Genomic DNA, 23,247 nt, shown 5'->3' on the forward strand with positions numbered 1-23,247 from the left:
GATGGCCTCTCCAACTAGTTTGGCTTCAGCTAGAAAGGGTTTAAACTAGCCAAAAAGTGTCAGCTCCCCCCGTCCCCCCCATGTCCACACACCATCAGGGTGAGACTTCATTGATGGCTCAGGGCAGCAGTTCCATTTTCACACAAAACAGCCCGAGGGCATCTCCTCAGCACGCCCTGCTCCAAATCCTAGCATGGAGCAGGTCAGCCGATCCATCCAGGAACCTTTGAAAAATGAACCACCCACTTTCCACAATTCCTCAGAACGAGCACCAACAGAAGAGCCCATGAAGCCCTTTGGAACAGAACTTCAGCCGGCCACTTCCCTCCTTTTCCTGCTTTGCACATGTTCTTTCTGACTTGTGATAATCCCGTGGGCTGCATCGGTCAGCAACCAATCCCTAGACCGCAAGGTGGAACAACTTGGGGTGGGTGTCCGTCCGTCTGTCCGAGCTTTGCCCCTGGGACCGTCTGGGGCCCACCAAAGGACGTAAAAACCAAAACGCTACCTGGAAAGCCCTATTTCTGCCTCCCTCCTTGGGCATTCAGTGCTACAGAGGGAGCCCCCTCCCCTGAGCTGCCCCCTCCCCGCTCTGCAGGTAGGAAAAGCCTAACTTCCCCCCCCCCCCAACGCCCACCTAGCCACTCGGGACTTGACTGCAGGTCTTGCCCCCAAACAACTGGGGCTGGCGGCTCAGGGGGGGGGAGGCTGTCTCGGGGGGGGGACTGACCGCCGGCCTGAGGGACGGAAGGTGGGCCTGTGAGAAGCCGCCAGGCAGAGTCGGAGTCAAAAAGGACAATTCACACGTGCTGCGAGTTGGGAGGCATGTTTTATTGAGAGTATACAAACGGGGAACCGAACACACTGGCTTGCTGTGGGACCAGCAGTGAAGTAAATTCAGTAAGAGAACAAAAAAGGCACTAATCGTAAGGAAAGACACTTCATGTGTTCTAAGAATATATTTAATACTGTTAATTTGAAGCACAAAATAAAATAAAAACAAGCTATGAGGACATCCCCCACCCCCATCCCCACAACATAAGAGCAGAGCACACGATTGCCTGGACACAAGGGAGAGCCCCTCTTGCCCGTAAGAGGGCTCCCCCAGGGAAGACGGGCGTCCCCTCAAGGGGACCCTTTTCCCCAGCAAGAACGCCTTCGGGTTCAGACTCGTTCCCCCTGAAAACCCCGAGGGAGGTTGCAAAGAGACCAGCAGAGGAGTTCTGGAACATGCCAGCATCTCCTGGCCTCACAGAGGATGCCTGCAGGCACCGGACGTGATCGGCAGGAGAGGCCAGAGGAGCGGACAACAGAGAGACAAGGCCAGGCCACCAACTCGCTCATAGGATGCTCTTACACAAGTAAAGAAGAAGAAAACAACCCACTGAAAGCCAAAAATAAAAAGGCAGGCACATGAAATGGCACGTCAAATGCTTTGTATCCCTTAGCCAAAACAATGTATGGGGCCCTCCCCACGGGCTCTGACCCACCCTGGGATTTCCTTTGAAATATCCCTACCCGACTTCTAAGCAATCACGGTGTTAATCAGCCTTAGCCCAAACTCTACCTGCCAACTTGGCCAACCTCCCCAATTCCCTGCTTTGGCTAGAGGCCTCATCCTACACCAACATGGAGAGGTTCCCAGGCCTCCAGAGAAGGGGGAAGCGCACAAATGCTTCCCCCTGGGACCCCAATGAAACCAACTCCATGCCATGCTTCCTATGGAGTAAGGCTCACGGTGCCCCAGGGAGCCGTCTTTCTGAGTCAACGGGCAAAGGCTGCGCCACAAGGTTTTGCACACCTGACCTCCCCCCCCAATGCATAGATCGAACACAGTTCATGATTCCTGGTGGAAGATGTTCCTGGAACAGAGAGCCAGCCTGCCACAGGAGGCACCCGCGCAAGCTGAGAGGCCTGTGGCTCCTCAGCACCACACAGGAACAGACCAGATGCAAGATGCTGCATGAGAATATATATATATATATTTATTGTAATAAAACCACAGATAAGCACTGTGATGCGAGTTGAACCACCCAATCAATTGAGGGGCTGCACTTGAGCTACATTTAGTAGCTATGACAGAAGCTGCTCCAGCTTGGGCTCAGATGGAGATGAGCAGCTTCTCAAGAGGTGCAGAAAGGCCCTGGGGGGCAAGGCCACCAGCGCTTGCGATCCAGGGGAGCCCCCAAGACTTGTTTGCATAGACGCCTGCCTCTTTTTCTGCACCCTTAACATTCATGGCCAGGCAGAGAGGAGTCTAAGAATCGACCGGGTTAGCTGGGGAAAAGCACAGCTGATCTATTTGGGGGACATCAGAATCACCTCTGAGAAATCAAAAACAGCCACACACACACTGTTCTCAGCACTTTCAAAGGGAGAAGGGTCACGTCATCCGTACGCTGCTATTCCAGGAAAGCTCACGCGAGTTAGATCTGCTGTGGAACAGGATTATTATTATTATTTTTTACGGCAGATGGGATTAGTGCAGCTTAAATATTCCTAGCACAAAGCTCAGTAGTACTACTTTGCAGTAGCTCAAAACATCAACTGGGAGGGGTCTGTTGTATTCCAGAACGGCTGGGCTGGCGTCTGTTCCAAAGGAGGGCCAGAGCACCTACAGGGTCAAACTGGTTCCTGGGAGCTTCAAGGGTAGTCTGCTTCACAGTAGGGTTGGCACAAAAAATGCACCTCCTTTTGCAAGCCATCCACCACTTAAGCGGTATTACAGTAGAGTTCTCTTGAGACCAAATCCCTCTGCCACGAGGCCTCCTTCCAGCACCTTTATTCCAATTACTCCAATTAAGGCACTTTAATACTGAGCTGAAGACAAAGCTCCTCAGAAGTCCAAAATCCTCAAGATGAATGATGTGCCGACACACCATGTTTTAAAAAAATCTTTACCTAGGAAGTCAACTCTTCAAATGTTAAATGCAACATTCAAGTTTCTGCATTTCCCATTATGTTTACACCTAGCACAAAGGTACTATAATTTGTATTATCCATTTTGTACACCTTTATGTGATTTACACCAGAGGACACAGAAGAGACTGAGTGATATATTTGATTTATGGTTAAATTCCATATTAGTGATCACCAGTGCTTGATAACCTGGAAAGCAATAACACATGTTTGCTTTTGAAAATGCAAGACGTGTCATTTCACTTAAGTTTATATGAGACATGAAAGGTTTCTTTTGACTGCAAAAGGATTTCAGATTTTGTAAAAATGTGGAAAAGCTGAATTTTAGACAGGTATGGAGCAAAACCAACCAATTATGTGTCAAAATTATAAATCGCACACTGTGCTACAATGCAAATGCCTTAAGATGATGCTCTGCTATCATCCCAGACTTGTCCTAGGTCAACGGCACACTTGCAAAATAGTCTTGTTAATAAAGAAACCCAATTATAGCCCGAAGATACTAGTATTCTAACTGTTTAAACAAATTATGTCCTCTGCAATCAAGCCCCTAGTGTCCTAGAAGGAAAATGTAAAACTGCATCTGTGTGGTTCTGAATTGGGCAACGCCGCTGAGAGCCCTCCTTCCTCCTCCTGGGCTGAACGTTGTCTGACACCAGCCTGTCAAGCGGAAGCCTCACTCCCCCCCCCCCCCGCTTCTCCGGCCTGGGTGGCATAGAAAACTTTTGCAGCTCAAGGTCCAAAATCCTCCTAAGAGAAACTCTAAATGCCAGCGCTCCGGCGGGCGGCTTCTTCAGCTGTGTGCACTCCAAACAGATACTATGAGGCTCTTGAATCACAGCAAGCTGGAAAAAATGGGCAACCGGCAGGGCTTAACGTGTGCCATTAATGATCATCGCACTTCAAAGGATGCTCATGGTAGCCAGGAAAAGGAAGCAGCCGCATGGAAACAGGTGACGGGAGGTGTTCACTCGTTCTCGTCGGGATTCTGAGGGTCAATTATTTTGACATGGGTGAAAGGGAAGAGCCCCTTCCTGCCATGGACTTCACCTTCCCACTGGCCGTTGATATTCATCCGTGTGACCTTCACAAGGTCGCCAACCTGTAGGGGAAAAGAAAGAAAGAAAAAAACAACCACAAGACTTAGCAATGTTTTTAGTTTCAGGACCACCTTCTGGAGGACTTTTGGTTCAGAAGTGACACAGTGGATGTTACTAAGCCGACCTCTGGCCTGTGACGGCGGGCACTGGCTGATCCAAAAGCCATCCTTCCAAGCGGGTGCGGCTTCTCAGTTACTCCCCTGGCCCTTCAGCCAAGCCAGAAACACATGGAATGCAAAGGGTTTCTAGGAAGTCTGAAGCCTCGTGGCCTTGGGGGGGGGGGGGCACAGGGAAGCAGCGGCAACTGAGAGCAGCGGGAGGGGGAGCGACCTCCTTGAAGAGGAGAACTGAGACCGCAGGTAAAACCAGCCTGTCTCTCCTGTCCTTCCACTGAGGCACCTGGCCGGGTTGCCCTTTCCCTGGGCCAAGACCCCTGGGCAAAAATGATGTATTGGTGAATAAGAGCCAAGACTCCCCGGGCAGAACAGCAGACCGCATGGCCCTCCAGCTCTCCCAAGAAGAGTTCCTGCCGGCCCACCCCACAACCTGGCCGCTGAGCTGAAGCCGCTCTGGATGGGCCCAGCGATTCTGGACCCATCTTCGGTAAGAGCTTTAGGACTTGATGGCCAAGGCAGCGAGGGTTGCTTTTCCTGGGGTGGGTGGGGGGATACCGTCCCAGCCGGAGGCACAACAGTCCCTTGAGTGACGGCCGCAGGAGGCCATTCAGCTTCCAAGTCAAATCACAAGAGATCTGAGCCAGGGAATGGGTCTCTCTTGTAAATCTGGGAAGCATTTCTTTTCTTAAACTTTTTAACATACTCTTATGAAGCATTTTAATAAAGGTTTGCATCAGACAGAGCAGGGCAGACTCGCAAGCGGGCCACGAAAAAGCCACCAGCGCTGGCGCAGCACCCTTCCGGGGGTTCAGGAAGCAAGAGAAACCTCAGCTTGAGAAGAAAAGGAAGTAGCAGCCTCTGTACATGTGGAATGTTTGACAAACCACCTTCTACTTGGAAGCAGCACCCACCAACCTGCCTTGACGGCAGGGCAGGATCCGTTTAGTAGCTCTGCGGTCTGGCTGGTGCCCACCGCAGGCACGGCATCCACCCAAAAAGTTGCCCTTCCCCCGCTCATGAAGGTTAGCTGCTTGCACCTAAAGCAAGACAAGGATTTCTGCTGGAATCTTAGGCCTGGATAAAGTACAAGTGGGGGGGGGGGGGGTAGGGGTGGAGGGAATGCCCCTTCCAGGATAAAATAAAAGAAGACCGCGATCAGAATCCCTCTCCACAACCTAAACCAATCTGAAAAACCACAGAGAGGTGGCCCCAGAGATCACGAGCATGCAGAACTCCAGTCCTGAGCGGCGCACCGCCCTGGCAGCGTGTTGGGTGCTCTGGCTGGCCTGCCTGGCCTTACGTGGAAGTGCTTAACCACAGCATCCTTCCTGGAATCCTGAAGTGGCACAGTCCTTTCCACCCTCGTATTCTGCTGCATGTGTCAGGCAGAACGTTTCCATAATTGTCACCACAAAGTCTCCCAACTCTGCACTGCCGCTAAGCCAGGTGACCTTGAGAACAGCAACGTCAAAGACCACCAGCAACGTCAAAGACCAACCATCCTGCAGCATCAGAGCCAGACCTGTGAGGCTCCACCCTCTTTTCCAAAAAGGAGAGGAAGGGCAGGGAGCAGCAAGCGCAGGACAGTCTGTTCCTGCCAGGCTAAAAACGGGAGCCCGTGGAGCCTTCGCGTGGGGACGCTTCGCAGGGCCATTTCACTTCTCTGCTGTGGATCACTTTGCCAAGTGCCTCGCTAAGGTCACTCGACTTTCTTGGGAAAAGATGACACAGGCGTACCTTTTGCAAGAACAATCTAGATGACCCTTCTGATATTTTTAATACAGCGGGTCCCCTGAGATGCTTTGACAAAGCAAGTTAATGAGTTATCTTCTTGTCAAGAAAATTGGATACCAGCTATCTTTGGAGGAGAGCACGTTTAGAGCCACCACAGAGAGGGTTGGAAGTGGCACAGCACATTTGATAAAGCACATGCCCTTTCTTGCGCACCCCCTCTGTATCAGATGCCCCAGACATCAGGGACTGCCCAACCCCTGGAACACGCTAGTCATGCATTTACTCATGCATCCTATTCCGATGGCACCTACGGAGGGATATGGCATGCAGAGGAGGCTCTGCACCCCCTCCCCCCGTCTCCTCTGACTCACTGCACTGACGTTGTTCCATGTTGCTGCCTTTCCCCACCCCCAGCCCCCAGTTCTCACCACCGATCGGAGGGACCACCGGCTGCTACTCAGAAGCAAAGGCACAGACCGTCTCCCTGTTCACTTCGTTTCTGCCCTTCGCCTCTCAGGAAGAAGGCACGGCTGGAGAGGGCCCTAAAGGACCCGCCTGCTTCTGGAACAGGGACTCCTCATCCGTCCTGGCTGGCTCCTTCTCAGAACACGCCAGCAAGCACGCTGGGGAGCCACTTTACAAAGCCACCGACGACCAACGGCAGCAAAGATGACGGATTTGTTCAGCCTTTCTCTCTCTCTGCATACCAACATGACTCCTTTTATATTTTACCAAGTCCCTGACACCAATTTTTAAGTTATTCACAGCACTTATAAATATGGAAGCTTACCGTTCAGGTCTGCATGTCACCTCCCAGTGTCCCTTTTCCCACCTCCCGACTAAATACACCCAGTTCCCTCCACTATCCTCATAGGGCTGGTTTCCAGATCCTTTGCCATACATCTGGGCCGTCATCCTCTCCTAAGGATGCAAGCCAGCCCGACACCAGCTTTCACACCGCTCCCCCCACTTACCTTGCTTGCTAGCCTGTGAGAGGAAAACACAGAAAGGGGCTCAGGAAGGCCCACGCCCCCCCCTTGCACTACTAGTGAAAGCCACCCACCCTCGGAAAAGGAAGTCAACACGTTCCTTTGACCTGTCTCAGGGTCTCCATCAGCCCCACCACCACCACGTCCCCTGCAGAATGTTCAGAATGGCACCATTGGGTCCACCTGAACACAGCCACGATCTGTCGGTTCCAGCGGCCTCTGGAGGAGAAGGTGGCCAACACGGGAGGCGACGAGCCCAGTTCCCTCCTGTCCAGCAGTGCCGAGAGGGCTGCCTCCTCTGGGCACATTTTGCTCTACTTAGAAGATTACAAGCTTAACTGCTTTCCCTGCAACCCAATTTCAATAAGCCCAGGAGAGGTATGAGAAGCTGACAACACAATTAAAAGCAAAGACTGTTCACTTTAAAAAAATTAATTGAAAATCCATAAAAGACACTTCAACGACCCCGCATCATGTGCCGAGGAGGCCTAAGGAATATCAAAGAGGCAAGCCTGGTACCTCAACTGAATGTTAGATACGGTTTCTAACAGTGATTTTGTGAAAGTTGTCCTTGTACAAGGCAGCGTTTCCAGTCTTCACGGAGCCCCACCCGGCTCCATGCTCTCTGCACCATCTCCTAGATTGTCTGGAGGGTGCCCCAGTCCTTAGAAACAACCTCTGGGTGGGTGATGGGACCAATGGGGGGGGGACTGGTGGAAACTGGATGGTCTCCCTTGTGCCAATGCCAGCCCTTTCTCTTACCAGAAAGCCATCCATTGAGACTAATGCTAAGAAATGATGTGTTTCTAAGCTATAGGTTTATTACAAGGAACATGGACAGACAGATCAACAGATGGACTGAGAGTCAGCCAATGGAAATGTGTTCAGCACAAGCCACAAATAAAGTAGGGCCCCAAAGGCAGTCAGGCACCAAACAAAGGAACAAGTGGAGGCCTGGACAGCAAACATCACTTTTGCTTTTCCTCATTCTTTAAAACACACATAATAAAATCCTCCCACTGATCAAGGAAAGAAAAATCTCATTGTAGAACATCAATAAAAAGGCAGTTTTGACTAAATAGGACCAAGAAGGAGAATAAAGCAGCAAAGAGGACCAAGCATTTATGTCTGAAAAAATGTTTTGCTCTGTGTGTGTGAAAGAGAGAGAGAGAGAATGAAGAAGACTAATGGATGAGAGGAGAAGCATCAAAGACCTCAGAAAGGCCCAAAACGCGAGGCAGCAAATACATGAACTTAGAATCTGCTTCACAAAAAGAACTCTCACCACAGAACCACAAATGAATGAAAAGAAGAGAAATCAAAACAATCCAGAGAACTGATTCCAAGGAAGGATAATGGGTGAAGGATGAACCAGCCTGAAATAAGAGGAAAAAGTCACAAAATGATGTGTTAAGATATACTGACTGGAAAGAAAAACCCAATCAAACACACTTATGCCCCAGGATATACTGGATTGCTCCCCACCCCCTGCCTCCACAGGCAGGCAGAAAGCTCTGCCCTGGGAAGAGAGCCTCTGACACGGGACCCCATCTTGCAGGGCTGTGGAAGTGTCAGAAGGTGGGGGAAGACAAGCTACGGCAGTTCAGAAAAAGCTGTCGGTGCACAGGATCCACGGCTCTCTTGTTGTCCAGACCGTTGTCCTGGTGTTGCTGCAGTTTAATTCCCTCGCACTTGTTTCAATGGGACACCAACAGTTCCCAAGAAAGCTGGTAAGAATGGCAAGTGGTGTTTCAGTGGCCGTAAACATACAGGGATGCCCACTCAATGGCAACTGGCCCCATTCACATCTGCCCGAGCTTGGGTCACCCAGGTGTTCTTGGATGGCAGCTCCCAAAAACGTCCAGCCAGCACAGCTGGTGGTGAAAGGGCTTCTGGGAATTGCAGTCCCAAGAACACATGGATGACTCAAGGCTGGAAATCACGGGCCTAGGCTGCGCTTGCTAAAGCAATGAAACCTGCAGCCACTCCATTCTGTCTCCTGTTTCTCTTCCTTTCTACTATTCCATGCAGCTGAGCATGATCTTGAACTTTTGCAAAAAATGGGGCTCTCCTCTGTGCATAGAACCACTCTGTCAAGGTAAGCAACAGCGTCCAAGAGCCAGAAGACTGGAAATGCTTGGAGGTGGCACACCAGACGGAAGCTCATTTGGCAAAGGGAAAAAAGAGGCTCCGCCTGATCCACCCTCCGCATCAAGCAAGGCTCAACACTTGGACTGTGGTTCCACTTTGAGCTCTGCAAAAGGCAGTGAACTTGATTCACTTAGTGAAATGAACTGACAACAGGTCTCGGGGGGGGGGGGGGGACAGACTTCTTCAAACAGCATGCAATTCGTGATAAAGCTAATATAAAATTTTCACGCTCAACACGTAAACTGGCCATAAGAGCAGGAAGAACTGTTCTCTCTCTGTATAAAAATGTCTGCTTAATTATTTATCTTTAATAACACTTTCTATAAATTAATTCAAAGCAGACACTAACTGTTTCTGTAACTGGATCCCTTGAAAAACCTGCTTTTGGCACTGCCTATTAATTTAGTTTTGAAAAGCTCCCAAGCATACTGGAGAAATGTCTTCACTTCCCTCTCATTTGATATCAGCCAGACATTCAGTGGCATCCTCAAACCATTATTGGTGGTTCTTCCCACTACCGGTCTCTGGAGGAAATTGGGGGGGGGGGGAGAGGAAGGAGTGATAAAAAAATCCAGGTGCTTACGGTAAATTCAGCTTACGGCTTCCTCTCCACTCCCAGCATCCTAACGCCTGTGTTAGTGAGGGAATTAAGAACATGAAAGAGATGGGGATGTGGAACAGCCACCAAAGACAGATTCGTTCAGAGTGTGCAAATGAACTGTCAGGACTGCATTTTACATGACTGACAAATCTGTCCAATTGAAAAAGGGATGCAAAAACATTCTGATATGCTAACATGAAAGCCACTTACTGAATTCGGGAATGGCCTACATCCCTTTCACCGCCCCAAACCAGAGTCCCTTTATGTCCACTTAAATCACAGCAGAGGAAAGACAAGAAACGTTACAGCAGTACCTGCCAAACAAAAGTGTGAAGAAATGAATACACAAACGTCCCCACTTCTGAGGTAGCTGGTAGTGTTTAACATCGAGGCTGAAGGTGAAGGAAAAGTGCGTCTACGTTCACAGGACTCTCAAACCAGAGAAGACAAGCAAAGAAGCCACTAAAGTGCCTGCTGAGCGGAGGCCGCTGCCCCTCTGAAAAGACCAGGTAAGAACCGCAGCACAAAACCTTACCTCTAAGGCCAGGGCAGTCTTGTCATAAGCACATGGGACTCTCTTCTGGATGGCTTTGGCATAGACTGGTCCGTTCTGCGTGGATGGCAGAGGGGTGATCACTGCTCCAGGAGTGCTGGGCACTGTGGGAAGAGGGGTTGTGGTCTGAGGTTGGGCATAAGCGTGGGCAGGCTCGGGAATTCCGTAGCTGTTGGAATTCCTATTCCCATGCTTGGAAGACCTCACAAGCCTCTCCACATAAGGAACGGGGATCATCCCAACACGGCCATCTTTGTTTCTGGCACTCCACCACTGTTCTTCAGGCTTCTCTACAATAACCAGGACCTCCCCTTTTTTAAACGGCAAATCCTCTGCATCGTTTCCAGGGAAGTCATAAAGAGTCCGAACATATTCCACATTCTCTTCTGTAGCAGGCAGGATGGGAGCTGACCCAGATCCCATAAGTGGTGTCGGATACCTGAAGAAGACACAGGCATTAGTATGAATTATTCACCTCTGAAATGAAATGTCTGCAGCTATTCTCTTGTACAGATAGCTCTTCTACTTTTAACCTGCTGTAGCAAGAGAAAAAGTCTTGCTTAACGCAGTGGAACTGTGCTTTCAAACCTAGCCGGCTCAAGGTTGATTCAGCCTTCCATCCTTCCGAGGTCAATAAAATGAGTACCCAGCTTGCTGGGGGGGCAATGTGTAGCCTGTATAATTAAATTATAAACCGCCCGGAGAGTGCTTGTAGCACTATGGGGCGGTATATAAGTCCAATCAATCAATCAATCAATCAATCAATCAATCAATCAATCAATCAATCAATAAAAGACAACTGCTACCATATAGTGTACATTCAACTAGTGACAGAAGGCTAGCTGATGAAATATGGCAGGTTTCTGAAATAGCACACAGCCCTTCATTTTTGACATACCACTTCAAAACCTGTAAATACCTGAAAAACAACAACAAAGCAAGGATTGGAGAGACTGAAGTAGTTCATAAAACCTGCCAAAAGGTTTTCTTTACATCTTTGATATTAAGATCCAGGACAGCCCACACTTAGTAGCTTAACTGCACAAATGTGTCCCCATGAAATTCGGAGCCTTCTGAATGAAGTTTCAAAGCACCCAAAGCACAGCTAATGTTTGTGACCTGAAGGAAAATGTCTGTGACCTTCACAGAAATCACGACACTGAGAATCAGGTTCCTTAAATTTAAACCTTCTTCAAAAATGTCGAGTTATGCTTATTTGCCTCCTTTTAGATACAGCATGTTTCTAAAGAAGATATGAGGATACAAACATATAAAAAAGCAACATGTAAGTGTAGAAGGTGAAGTGAATACCATCTGTCAAATACTAGATTTCAAAAGGCATTTATAGCGGCAAATAAAACTGGACTCCAGTGCTAAGCATATGTTACATCAAATCATGCCCTACCTATACTACTCCCTGCTGCCAACCCAAAAATCATCACTCAAGCTAAGGACAAAGGAGAATTATCTGCTGTCTCCTCAGAACCAACCCATGGAATATGAATGCACGAATGCCCAACTGCTTGGGATCTATGGATTTTCCAAGGTCTCAGCCTATGAATTCCTGCAGCTTGCCACAGCTTCCCACGAGAATGCTCATTCACCGCCTTCCATGGGGTGGAATGGCAAGACCACTTTGGAAAGGCACCCTTCTTCCTTGAAGAGAAGTCTCAGGTATGGATTTAAAAGCCGGCTGTCTGTTCCTTGGAAGGAAGTCCCACTCCATCCCGTAGCACACTTCCAAATAAACAGGGCGAAAGCCCTTCACGAAAGAGCCATGCTTTTTGTCTCCAGGCATAAATAATTCCACAATGCAAAAAGTATGTCAGCTTCACAGGCAAAGATTTGGATAAAGATACTAAATCACATACAGGGTCTATTCTTTAAAAAAAAACACACACACCAAACCAAACCAAAAACCTACAGCAGTTCTCCCTCCTTATTGGTATAAAAGCACTGTACAATTAAAAATATGAACTATTTTTTTATCAGAAACAGGCTACTTCAATATTAATTCAATAGCAGCTAATCAACATGTCTTCAGGCTTTGGAAACATGCAGGAAACCTACCCTGACACCTTAAGTGTTTTACTGGACCACACAACCAGCGTTCAGTAAACAGAACGACTAACAGATGCACAAGTGACAGGCTCTTGAGTGAAAATTAATGGCAAAAAAATAATTTAAAAAATCAGTCCACAGCATCTTCAGAGTCAATCAACATACAAACCAAGTTCACAGTGAAAATGCCTTCAAAGCAACTGGCAACTAATCAATAACTTCTGTGCCTGGAAACCGGACTCGGTAAGGGAAGAAAACCCTGTCTTTGCTTTGCAACTCTCCTTACAAGGACAGTGACAGCTGTTTCCAAGTATAAAGAGTAAAATAAATATTGCCCCTTATTGGCTCCCTGAACTTCCCTGAGCAAACATTTTGGCTCTAGGAAGAGCAAAGTCACATTTAAAACCTGCAGCTGTTGCTCCACTCAGCAACCCTGCTCTTCCCCCAAATAACTGATCTTCATATCGCTCCCCCATGGCTGGCGCTACCCGAAACATATGGGTCTGCTGTGAGAGAACAACTGAAGAGGCCCCTTTAGCTAATGTGCAAAAGCGGCAGCGAATCTACCTGGACACCACAAACCACCTTCAACTGGTCCAATGCTAGATTTCATGGAAGTAAAGAGGAAACAGCTAAATCGGTCAGGCTGGCCTGCCTTTTTGCTTCTTTGTTTTTAAACTAGAGAAAAAGTTTGAATGAAACTCAGGCAAGTGGAGACGCTGCTCTTCCATGCCACTCTGTCGACGGGCTTTGGGCTCGGCCAGTTTGCCTCCTTCCTGGCTACGCTGGGCTAAACCTTAGGACTACTGGTGGTGATGGTGTGTGTGTGTGTTCCCGGGTGCCTTGCAAGGGCGCTCCATCCATCACGCGCCAAGTGGACGAGGAGGCGGCCTGTGGGCACCACATGCAAGGTCGATGCCCGGTGTGGAGCGGTAGGCCTTCTCAACCCCCCCCCTTAAAGCAACCTGAAATCTGTGCAAAATGGCCGGCAAACCCTCTCGGATTCCTGCCTGGGCTGGGCAGAGGCCCCTCCGGGGGGGGGGCACCCCGTCCACAGAGAGGGCAACAATTCCAGGGGTGCTGCCAGGTCCCGACGCTGTCTTCCCCCCCCCCGGTCCCCCGTTAGGACCCCTTGCTGGGGATCCCTTCCCCCTCCTCGCCCCCCCCAAAGTGCCCATCGCGCCTCTTCCCCACCCCCCATCCCTAGCCCCGCCCCCACCCCGGGGCAGCCACAACAGCCCTGCGAGGGAGACCAGGGGTCCGACCTGGGCGCGGGCTCGATGAGGGTGGTGGTGTCCAGGTAGTGGATCTTGTAGAAGTCGAGCAGGGCCGGAAGGTGCTCGAACTCCTGGTCGCCGATCTTGAAGCGCCGCCCGGGGAGGGAGTTGATGATGTAGTGGGAGACGCGCGAGTTCTCCGAGACCGAGAGCACGTAGTCCCCCGGGCAGGTGGACGAGTCCCGCACCAGGAAGGTCCCGTGGCGCTGGCCCTGCAGCCGCGACTGCGCCTCCGCCCGGGACAGCGGGCCCGCGTACCACGAGGAGCGGTCCGAGGCGTCGAAGCGGGCCGCCGACAGCGGGGACGACGACGACGAGGACGACGACGAGGACATGGCGGAGGGAAAGGGGGGGGAGGCCGAGGAGGAGGAAGAGAAGCCCCGCCGGGCCGAAGGAAGGCCCCGGGCGGGAAGGGGCGGCGAGTGAGGGGGGGACTGAGGGAAGAGGAGGAGGAGGAGGAGGGCGCGCTCGGGACTCCGGGGCGAAGGCCTCACCGGCGGAGCATCGCCCGCCCCCTCCTGCCGCGCCCCTCGCGGGAACAGACGGAAGCGGCGGCGGCGGCGGCGGAGCTTTTGCTTCGGCGGCCGCCGCGGCCAGAACTCAGAGCCAAAATGGCGGCCCGGGCCGGAGCGGGAGGAAAGGGGACGCCCGGAGCCCCGCCCCGCCGCGCAGGCGCACGACGCCCAGGGGAGGCGGGACTCTCCTGAGTCAGGCGACCTCGTGACTCGCTCCCCGCGGCAGGAAGTGGGCGGAGGCAGCCAGAGGCAACTTCCGGGGAGCGGAGGGAGGCGCGTCCCCGACTGCGCACGCGTGCGGCGGCCCGGGCAGTTCCTGGTCAGATCTGGTGCCCAAGGTCCGCTGTCTTCCCACGACCACCACCGCCCAAACCCCGAGCGGCCTTGCCGGACCCTGCTCGGAGTTCCCGGGCCTTCCGCGTGGGCCCCTTTCCTTGCTCGGGAGGAGCTCCCGGGGCCCCGTAGGGTCTCCTCGGCCCCGGCGGGAGGGATCCCTCGTGGGCCCGGGCCCTTCTCCTCCTTGCTCCCCACGGCCTCGGGCAGGCGGGGAGAGGCAGGGGCTGCCTTGGAGCAGCTGGCTGGGTGGGATGGGCCACATGGCAGGGGCCTCGCCCACCAAGAGAAAATGAGCCTTCCGCTTCCTGGACGGGGGGGACACCCCTCCGGGCCCCCCAAAATATTTGGCTTCCCCCCACCCCCACCCAGCAACTCCTTTCAAGCTCATCCAAAAGGGCAGCCACTCCTCAGGCCCTCCCAGGCCGACAGCCTCGGCACTCTCCTCTGTAAGGGGGCAACCTATTCCCCCACCCACCCCCACCCCTGCCTCTTCCAGTCCTTCTGGGGCAGCTGCCAGAGGGTTTTTCTTTGCAGAGCTTTCCTTTGTCAAAAGGATGTTGGAGGGCAAAGCTAAACGAGGGACGCACAAATCAGGCCCGTCTACAGAGGGGTGTCTTTACTTGGGGATGGGCATGGCCGAAAGCTCTGTGAAATTCTATACCCATCCTTTGCAAATGCAAGAACAAGCAGTTTCAAAAGTTAAGAGGAGCAACAATGAGAAAGGTCCCCATCCTTTCATCCCCCTCAGGAGACGCCAAAGCTCCATGCCCTGTTTTCATTGACTGGTATTCATTTACCCAGACAATGGGGAGAGTGTCCAGTCTGTGGGGTCTCTCTTCACCCCACCTCCTCCACAAAACAACAGCAAAGGAAGATGGCACAGCCTTCTTGCAAATGATGTTAGGCACTGTTGTATACTCATTATTTTCAAGTTTAAACATTGCCTTTCACTGTTGTAAGCTACCTTGGGTCCTTCTCAAGGAAAAAGGCGGGGTAAAAATATTTTCAATAAATCAATCAATCGGTCAATTAAATAAGCCTTAGGGCTTTGTTGAGCAAGCATAACAAAAGGTGTCGCTGAACACTCCATACCCTCAGCGTGACTACCCCAGATTGTTAATGCAGCCAAGAAGCAACAGGAGGGGTGAGGGAGCACAATCCCCATCTTCTGCATGGGGGGGGGGGGGAGACGGCAATTCTTTGGCTGCCCTTTCATTCCTGGCAGATGGTAAGGGCATGTTCATTAAAAAAAATCCTTTCTCAAGTCAGCGGGTATTTACTGAGAGTTTTCCGCAGGTTGTGAGGCTGGCGTGCCGCCCACCCCTCAGCACCCAGGGTGAACCACTGTTCTGAGACCCACCGCTGCCCACTGGGCGAGTTTCTGGCAGGTTCTCACTGCCAACGTGGGAACCAGCCTGCCTCCAACAGTGTCCTCTCTCCCTCTTAACTGTGAAGGGTACAGTGTCCTGGAAGGGCCGTCCCCACCTGGATCAGCTGCCACGAGGAAGCAGCAGCAAGTCAGCCCTCTTGCAGGAGGACGGGAAAAGACCCTGCCTTTCAATCGTCGCTCAGATTATCAAACTCCTCCCAGTCCAAGATGCTCATGACCTCCGAGGCAATGTCAGGGGCATGTGGGAGTCGGCCCTGTGGCCAGTCAGGGGCCCAGTGCTCTGATTCCACCAGAACAGCTCTTGGCAAGGTGAGGACGCAGGCGGCCATCCCTGAAATATCATCCTCCAGCTGCGGCCCTTCTTCCCAGCAATCTCTCTCAGCGTCATAGATGTGGACGTAGTCCATGCGGATCCCACGGTTGTGAGATCTGCCGCCCAACACGTAGATGGTGTTCCCGAAGACCGCAATGCCCGGCTCACCGTGCCCGGCAGGCAGAGGATGGACCGTTGTCCACTGGGAAGTGCTTGGGGTATAGCAGGCAACCTGGAAGGAAGCAAACTTTTAGCTAGACCGGCGACTGTGGTGGCTGACCTCTTCGCCAAAGGAGTCAACATGGCATGTATGGGTCTCTCTCCTCTCCCTGTGCTAGCCACACAACAGCCCTGTGAGGAAGGTCACACTGATGGAGCATGAAAGGGCCCCCAGGGCACCCAATGGGTTTCAATGGCCAGGTGGGGATTTAAACACAGGCTCCTGAATGCTGCTCCAACATGCTTCATGTGAGGTGGGTGGAGCTGGAATGTGGCTGTCTAAGGAGACCTCCGTGGCCCCCAGCCGTCAGCACTAGGAGGGTGGGGAAGGTCTCGGAAGCCTCCAGGAGTGGTGGTTTTGCAGTGAAATATTGTGCAACCCACAAACACACAAAAATGACATACAAAATGGACTGGCAACAAGATTCCGTTTTGATTTTTGCAACCTGGTTTCTGGTCATTCTTGGGTCTGGTGACCCCCCCCCCCCGTGTGTTTTGGAGGCAGACAAGCAGCCTCCAGACCCCCAAAATTGCCCACACCTCTCTAACCACCGCACCACACTATTGGATGTTTGATGAGCTCCCTGAAAGGGGGCCCAGCAGGACCCTCTTCTCCCTCTCACCATGCCGCGGGATCAGACATGCCTGGAGAGGTCTCTTAGCTTTCGGATCCCACCCTAACGCTAGCCATCTGCCTGGTCCAAGACACTGTGTGGCCTCACCTGGTGAACGTCTCGCCTGTAGCCTGAATCATTGTTGCTGCCTCCAATGACGTAGAGCCTGCCCAGCAGTGCCGCCATCCCGTGCCAGGCCCTACGGATGGGACCGTCCGCGAGGCTCTCCCAGCAGTTGGCCGCAGGATCGTAGCAGTGGAGCTCTTTCAGGTAATCCTCTCCTCTCCTCCCGCAGCTGATGTACATCCTTCCGTCCAAAGCCGCTCCTGCGTGTGCGTACACCTGCGTTGCCCACGTGATAGGAAGGATGATGAAACCGCCTGTCCTCCTCTCCTCCCCTGCTTGGGTTCCCTTTGAAGCACATCTGAATCCCCATATTGATCCTCATCAGCCAGGAGAGATCTTTAGCTTCTTTGGGGGGCCAGTGCTGAAGCGTGGCCAAAACCAGCTCTCCAACTGGCAAAGCCCACGGAAGGCTATAAGTGAGCTCCGTGCCAGGTTTCCATCCAAGTGGTAGCTTTAATCGGAGACACCTCCTCCCTCTGGTGCTTTGGTGCAGGCAAAGAGGGACGCCTTGCTTGCCGTCCAAAGCCCACCCCCACCCCCCGCTGGCCCACCTGCAACTCCCACCTCACCTCCTTCCTGAGAGGTGCCACATACTTCCAGGTGTTGGTTCTGGGGTCGTATCTTTCCACCTCCCGCAGGTCCTCGTGGTAGTCCCGGCCCGCCACGGCATAGATGTACTCCCCCAGAACGCAGACGCAGAGGTCTGCATGCTCTTGCTGAAGCGACTGGATCTGGAACCACCTGTTGTGACGGGGGTCGTACCTTGCGAAGGAAGAGGAGGGCCAGAGTGCACACAGGAGCACCGGGTGAGGACTGGGGGCAGCCCCCACTCTTCCCAAGTACTGTGTCTCTGTTTCCCCCCCCCTTAGAGCATATTAACACACGCTGCCTCTGCCGCCACGGTTTCTTCCAACCTGTTCCCTTTCCCAGCCCACGTGGCTCCTGCCTTCAGGAGAACAACCGAGGGACAAACCCTCACCCTTCCCAGGCTCTCTGGCTCCTCCAAGGCCGTGGTCAGTTCACACAGCACAGCCTTTGTTGCTCTCTTAGCTGTCCTGGTCCTGTGTGGCTTACTGTAGCAAACAGAAGGAGCTGCTCTCTCCTGAGCAACATCCCCTCTCGCTCGGGAGGCTCAACTCCTTCTGCTAGCACTGGGCTGGCCGGTGGGATTCCCTTCCAGCCTTTCCCCACCATGTTCCCCCTTCTCAAGTGCTTAGGCTTCATCTCGCTTGGCCTCCAAAATCCGAGAAGAGTTGGCATCTTCAAGGTTGCAGGGCATTAGGCTTGTGGCCTGAGCTCCTTGCTTCCTTCCACTGGTGGAGGCAGGAGCACACCTATTTCTAGATTCAGATCTATGAAAAAGGAACGCTGCTCCCCCCGACATGCCCTGATTAACAACCCACAGAGCCCCATATGTGGGCACCCTGTGCATCTCCTGCCTCACCTTCAGCCCCACAACCCGTGTTAAGGAAATGGTCCCTTCTCACCTCCAGCATCGGGACTCTGCTCGGAAGCCCCGCACGTTGTTGTCCCCTCCAATTAAGTACACAAAGTTGTTGAGGACGGCGATTCCCTGGTTGGACATCCTGGGGGACAAGGCTGCCGAGAAGTGCCGCCACTCGCCCAGCAAAGGGTGCAAGTACCGGGCCTGGTTGCTGAGGGCCGTGGAGGGGGTCGAGCGCATCCCGCCAAAGCCCACCACGCAGCGGAACTCCGACCGCAGCTGGGTGTGCGTGTTCTGCAGCAGGGGCTGGAGGCCCTCGTTCTTGTGGTACGCCAGGGCGCCGGCCACCGTCTCCTTCAGCGGGCAGGGGCTGAGCTTGTCATGGAGCCTCTGCAGCGTCTGCAGCTCCATCAGGGGGAAACGGACTGTCTCCAGCAGCTTAGGAGGCTCCATCAGAGAGACCTGGTCCGTCTCCACCTGCTCCGGCGTGTAGTGGTAAAGGAGGGCCCCCTCGTAGACTTCGTTCTCAGAGATGACCTCCAAGGAGTTGCTGCTCAGCAGGGCGTAGACCTTCTCCAGGGGCAGCTGGCGGTATGTCTGTGTCTTTGAGAAGGTGACAAAGTTCTTCAGGACAAAGGAGTCCAGCTGCTCACTCAGGTGGGTCAGGCCAAAGAGCTCCGCCAGCCGGTACACGTCCAGGACGTTCTCATCATCCACCCAGGCCATGAGGAAATCACAGCAGAACTTGATAACCTCTGCAATCTGCAACAGGAGAAGCGACAGGAGCCTCTCTGGTGGGGCTGCAGAGAAAGGGGCGCTTACAGGGAAAACTCAACTCTTTCCTCTGAAACAGGGCAGGAGGCCACCACAAGCCACTGGGCCCACTCTCTTCCTCTCTGACGTGGGGTGCACAGAGTGGCCTCAGCTGCCCTCAAGGCTGTTCCTGTGGTCCTGGATTCTCCTGCCTGCAAAACATTTCCCCCTGACAAAAATCTGCTCCCCGGAGCTTCAGAAGGCGCCGATCCTGTTTTAAATAGGCCACCAGTTCCCTCTGCACCATTTCATGCACACACATCTCAAAAACAGAAGCAACGTACATTCTCACTCTAGTTTTGTTCCTTTGTTTTTTGCTTTTTGTTTTTGGGGTGTGCTTGAGGTGGGAGTGGTCTGTGAAGCTTTGAAGGTTTGTCCCTGACTCATTAGAACTGCCCACCTTGTTTCAGAATCGCAGCTAGCCACCAGTTTATGCAGGCTGACTCCAGATTTATAAGTTTCATGGTGGTTGGTTTGGGAATAAAAAAACCACCCTCACCACTGCATGTTGGTTGGAACTTGAACAGGCCTTGTGTTCCCCAGGACAATCCAACAGGTCAAGTCTCTCCTGGGGCTCCTCAAATTTGGAACGACTCCCCTCCACTATTCAGGCACTTAACACGAGTAGTCTTAGAAATCTCTCTCCTTAAGACTACCATGATCTAGCCTCCAGATAGCTCAAAGGCTATAGGAGGAAAAAAAGAGACTAGATTGTGCCATAGATCTGAATACACTTGCATTATCCATGAGCCTCAAAAGCATTTTATAAAAGGGCTTCCTTCCCTGCTTGTGGCATTGCCAGTTCTCACCTGAAGCTGGCAGGCTGCGGTGAGTATTTCTTGGACGTTGTTCAAGCTGAGTTCCAGTTCAGAAGTGTATATAAAGTTCAGGATCTGACACATGGCATTATAAGAGATGCCCTGAATATGGACTTCCTCCTGCTCCATTTCTCTCAGTCCACCAGCAAACATTCCCCTACAGAAGGGGGAGAAAAACAGCTAGTTTCAGTCCTTCTTCGAGAAAGGAAGCTCTCCATAAGGCCTTCCCACTGTGGCCAGTTTCCAAGGCAACAACCGGCAACACTCCTTCCTGGAGAGCAATTCATGGCCCCCAGTTGTAGGGGGTCACCTTGGGAAGTGACCCACTGGGTGCAGGCTGCGCTTTGGAACATAGACCTGAGATGTTTCACTTTGCTCCTTTTCACCAACTGGAGGGTTTCCCTCTTGTCTATGTGCGTGCCTGCTAACAGGTAATTTACAGCCTGAGGACTCCTGGATGGGGGATATTGGCGGATAGGGGATCTGCAGGGAGAACACCTCGTCTTCCCATAACCTTCCCATAGTCTGCCTGAACTCCACGTAGTCAAGAGCGCACAGGGGCGAGGTCCCACAGCATAGCAATTTTATCCATGGAGCACGAAAAAAGCTGGCCTGCACCCTTACCCATAATTTATTTGCATTTCCTCCCAGAAACCACGCTTGGTTCTCTTCTAAAACAAAGTGCAGCCACCTGCCTGAGCACCTGATTTTTGTCAAAACCAGGAATCATTTCCAAAAACTGGTCATTTTTAAACCAGAAGATGGCTCAAACCACTTTCATTTACATAGGCTGGGGCAGCCTCTTGAGGTTCTGGGGTCAAACAAAATGCCCCTTGTGGGCCCTTCAAGGTTGCCCACGTCTGCTTCATGCCAGCCTCATGCAGACACAATCATCATCAGGAGTCTCAGTATCGGACACCCCACCCACCTCCTTTGAAACAGGCCAGCCTCCCAGCTAGTGACTGAAGCCAGGATGTCAGCCTGGGTCCAAGGCAGGAATGTTCAGCTTCCCAAAATAGGCCCAAGAAACAGCAACTACTGTATCTACACACATTTCCTTTTGAAAGTTCCACACTTAAGTTTCAAATATTCCATTTACCCAATGGCACTGCTCTCACTTTGTTGAGGAGTTTGTCTTCATTTAACCCCATTAGCATCCTCAGCATTAATCCAATGAATATATATAATGTGTTAATGTATAACCAATGTCTTATTGGAAACATCTAAGTGCAGTGCACAATAAAGGGAAATGTGGCCTTATAAACATAGTTTAAAGCAACAGTATTAGTTGCTTTATTTGCTTCCAGCAGAGAAAATACTGTATTTTCTCTGCTGGAAGCAAATAAAGCAACTAACACTGTCATGGCCCAATGGTATTCCTGGCCAGCTAAGAAAGATATCACTGAACTAGGTTTCAGTCATAGAATCATGTCATTGGTTATTGTTTTCCCACTTACAAAAGCCTACCTGCAGGTTAACACAATGAATTCCCTACTTATATGCTTACATGTGGATGTTTTTTTTTCCTGCTAGCATAACAAACAGCCTTTCTTATGCCTGCTACCTGGTATTTTCCTAAGATCAAAGGTCTTGAGACAATCCTGGTCAAACCTGAAGTAATCACACGAAGCTGCCAGGAGGATACGATGTGCCTCAATGGGCTTCCCCTCCACATGGAGGACCACGTCAAAGAGGATGCCTCTGTCTCGGAGGGCCACCAAGCCGCTCAGCAAGGCTTGCGAGTGCTGGCTGCTGCGGTACGTCTTGCTGGAGCATTCCTTCATCTGCTGCAGTTGCTTTGGGTCCAGGTCTTCTGCCATCGCTGCCGACACTGCGATGGAACCCCTGTCCTGTGGGGCAGATAGCAGAGGCAGGAGTGGAAGGAAGCTCCACATGGCTACTGTGAGAGAGGAGGGCCAGAGTCTTCTAACCCACACAGAGGAGAGAGAGAGAGAGAGCCCTGTTACTGCCCACCCGCTGCGTGGGGGGGGGGCATGAGAGAGGGCCTCCTTTGCCCATGCCCCAGACTGCTCGCTGGTCCAAGGCCCGCCTGGGGCCAACCCTGGCCTCCTTTTCCCAGTGAGTCAAAACTGAGCCGTTGATGACAAAAATATGATGATTTTAAAAAGATATGGAATCTAAATATGAAGGACTATGTCTTTGTGAAGGGAAAAGGTCACAAGCCAGCAGAAGAATCAACCTATTTTTGGAGTGGAATGGGGTGAAAAGGGATTAAAAGGATATTTCAGGTCACCTAGTCCAGAGGGTGAGGTTGGCACAAGAGGGAGATTATAGGTGTATTGTTATGTATACACGTTTTATGTTTATGTTGTCATTATTAACCTTCTTTAATAAAATTATTTTTTTTAAAAAACTGAGTTCTTGAGCAAAGGTGTGTGGTGTTTCTTTTCGGGGGGGGGAGCAGAGGGGGTGTGCGTGACCAGGGGACAGAATTTCCTCGGGTTTCCGCCCCTGGGGCCCGTCCCGCCTCCCTCCCTCCCCGGTGGCCCAGAGGGGCTCCTCGGGCGGCGCTCCCGGCGGGGCGGAAGCGGAGGAGAAGCGGCCTCCTGAGGCGGCGGCGGGAGGCCAGGCGGCCCGTGCCCGGAGGCGGGGCGAAGTTGGCCTGGCGGTGGGCGGTGGGCGGGGGGGGGGACGGAGGGAGGGAGGGACAAGGGTCCCCGGGGCACGCACAGAGTTCGGCTGCCCCTCCGGGAGAGAAAAGGAAGCAAGCGCCTCCGGAGGAGGGAGAGCGGCCTCTGTGTGTGTGTGTGTCTGTGGGGGGGGAGGCTCCTGAGCGCCGCCGCCGCCGCTCGCTTCCCCGCCGGGGGACGCCCTGTCCGTCCGCCCCCCCTCCCACCAGGCGAGCGCGGAAGAGGCGACCCCGCCGGCCCAGGACGGGAAGACGCTCTGCACATGCCCAGAGGCACCGGTCACCCCCCTCCTCCGCCCCGCCCCGCCCCGCCCCGCCCTTCTCGCAGGACGAACGGAGGGACTCACCTGAGTCACCCCTTCTTTCTTTCCTTCCTTCCTTCCTTCCTTCTTTCTTTCTTCCGGGGCACCTGCCGGGCGGCTGCCATAGAGGCGCGCCGCTAGAGCGGCCGCTCGCCGTGCGCATGCGCAGGGCCCCTCCACCCGGCTTTCCTCCCACGCAGGACGCG

The 23,247-nt window shown here is 52.5% G+C and overlaps 2 protein-coding genes across 3 annotated transcripts; both read right to left on the reverse strand.

Annotated features, from left to right (window-relative positions):
* Positions 1-810: 810 nt before the first annotated feature.
* CRKL (CRK like proto-oncogene, adaptor protein) lies at positions 811-14,723 on the reverse strand. The gene is made up of 3 exons (XM_020799166.3): positions 13,490-14,723; positions 10,146-10,602; positions 811-4,021 (listed from the first exon to the last, which is right to left on the reverse strand). Exons 1-3 carry the CDS (start codon positions 13,834-13,836, stop codon positions 3,887-3,889), a joined length of 939 nt encoding a protein of 312 aa, XP_020654825.1. The 5' UTR covers positions 13,837-14,723; the 3' UTR covers positions 811-3,886.
* Positions 14,724-15,377: 654 nt separating this feature from the next.
* KLHL22 (kelch like family member 22) lies at positions 15,378-23,243 on the reverse strand. 2 transcript variants are annotated; one of them, XM_072983403.2, is made up of 7 exons: positions 23,087-23,243; positions 21,701-21,939; positions 20,081-20,246; positions 18,502-19,220; positions 17,584-17,776; positions 16,997-17,230; positions 15,378-16,287 (listed from the first exon to the last, which is right to left on the reverse strand). In XM_072983403.2, exons 2-7 carry the CDS (start codon positions 21,907-21,909, stop codon positions 15,910-15,912), a joined length of 1,899 nt encoding a protein of 632 aa, XP_072839504.2. In that variant the 5' UTR covers positions 21,910-21,939; positions 23,087-23,243; the 3' UTR covers positions 15,378-15,909. The 2 variants fall into 2 exon arrangements, with proteins under 2 accessions (XP_072839504.2, XP_020654829.3); XM_020799170.3 differs by lacking the exon at positions 23,087-23,243 and having other exon boundaries at positions 21,654-21,939.
* Positions 23,244-23,247: the final 4 nt, after the last annotated feature.

The sequence above is a fragment of the Pogona vitticeps genome, chromosome 14, assembly GCF_051106095.1.
Source record: "Pogona vitticeps strain Pit_001003342236 chromosome 14, PviZW2.1, whole genome shotgun sequence".
NCBI lineage: Eukaryota > Metazoa > Chordata > Lepidosauria > Squamata > Agamidae > Pogona > Pogona vitticeps.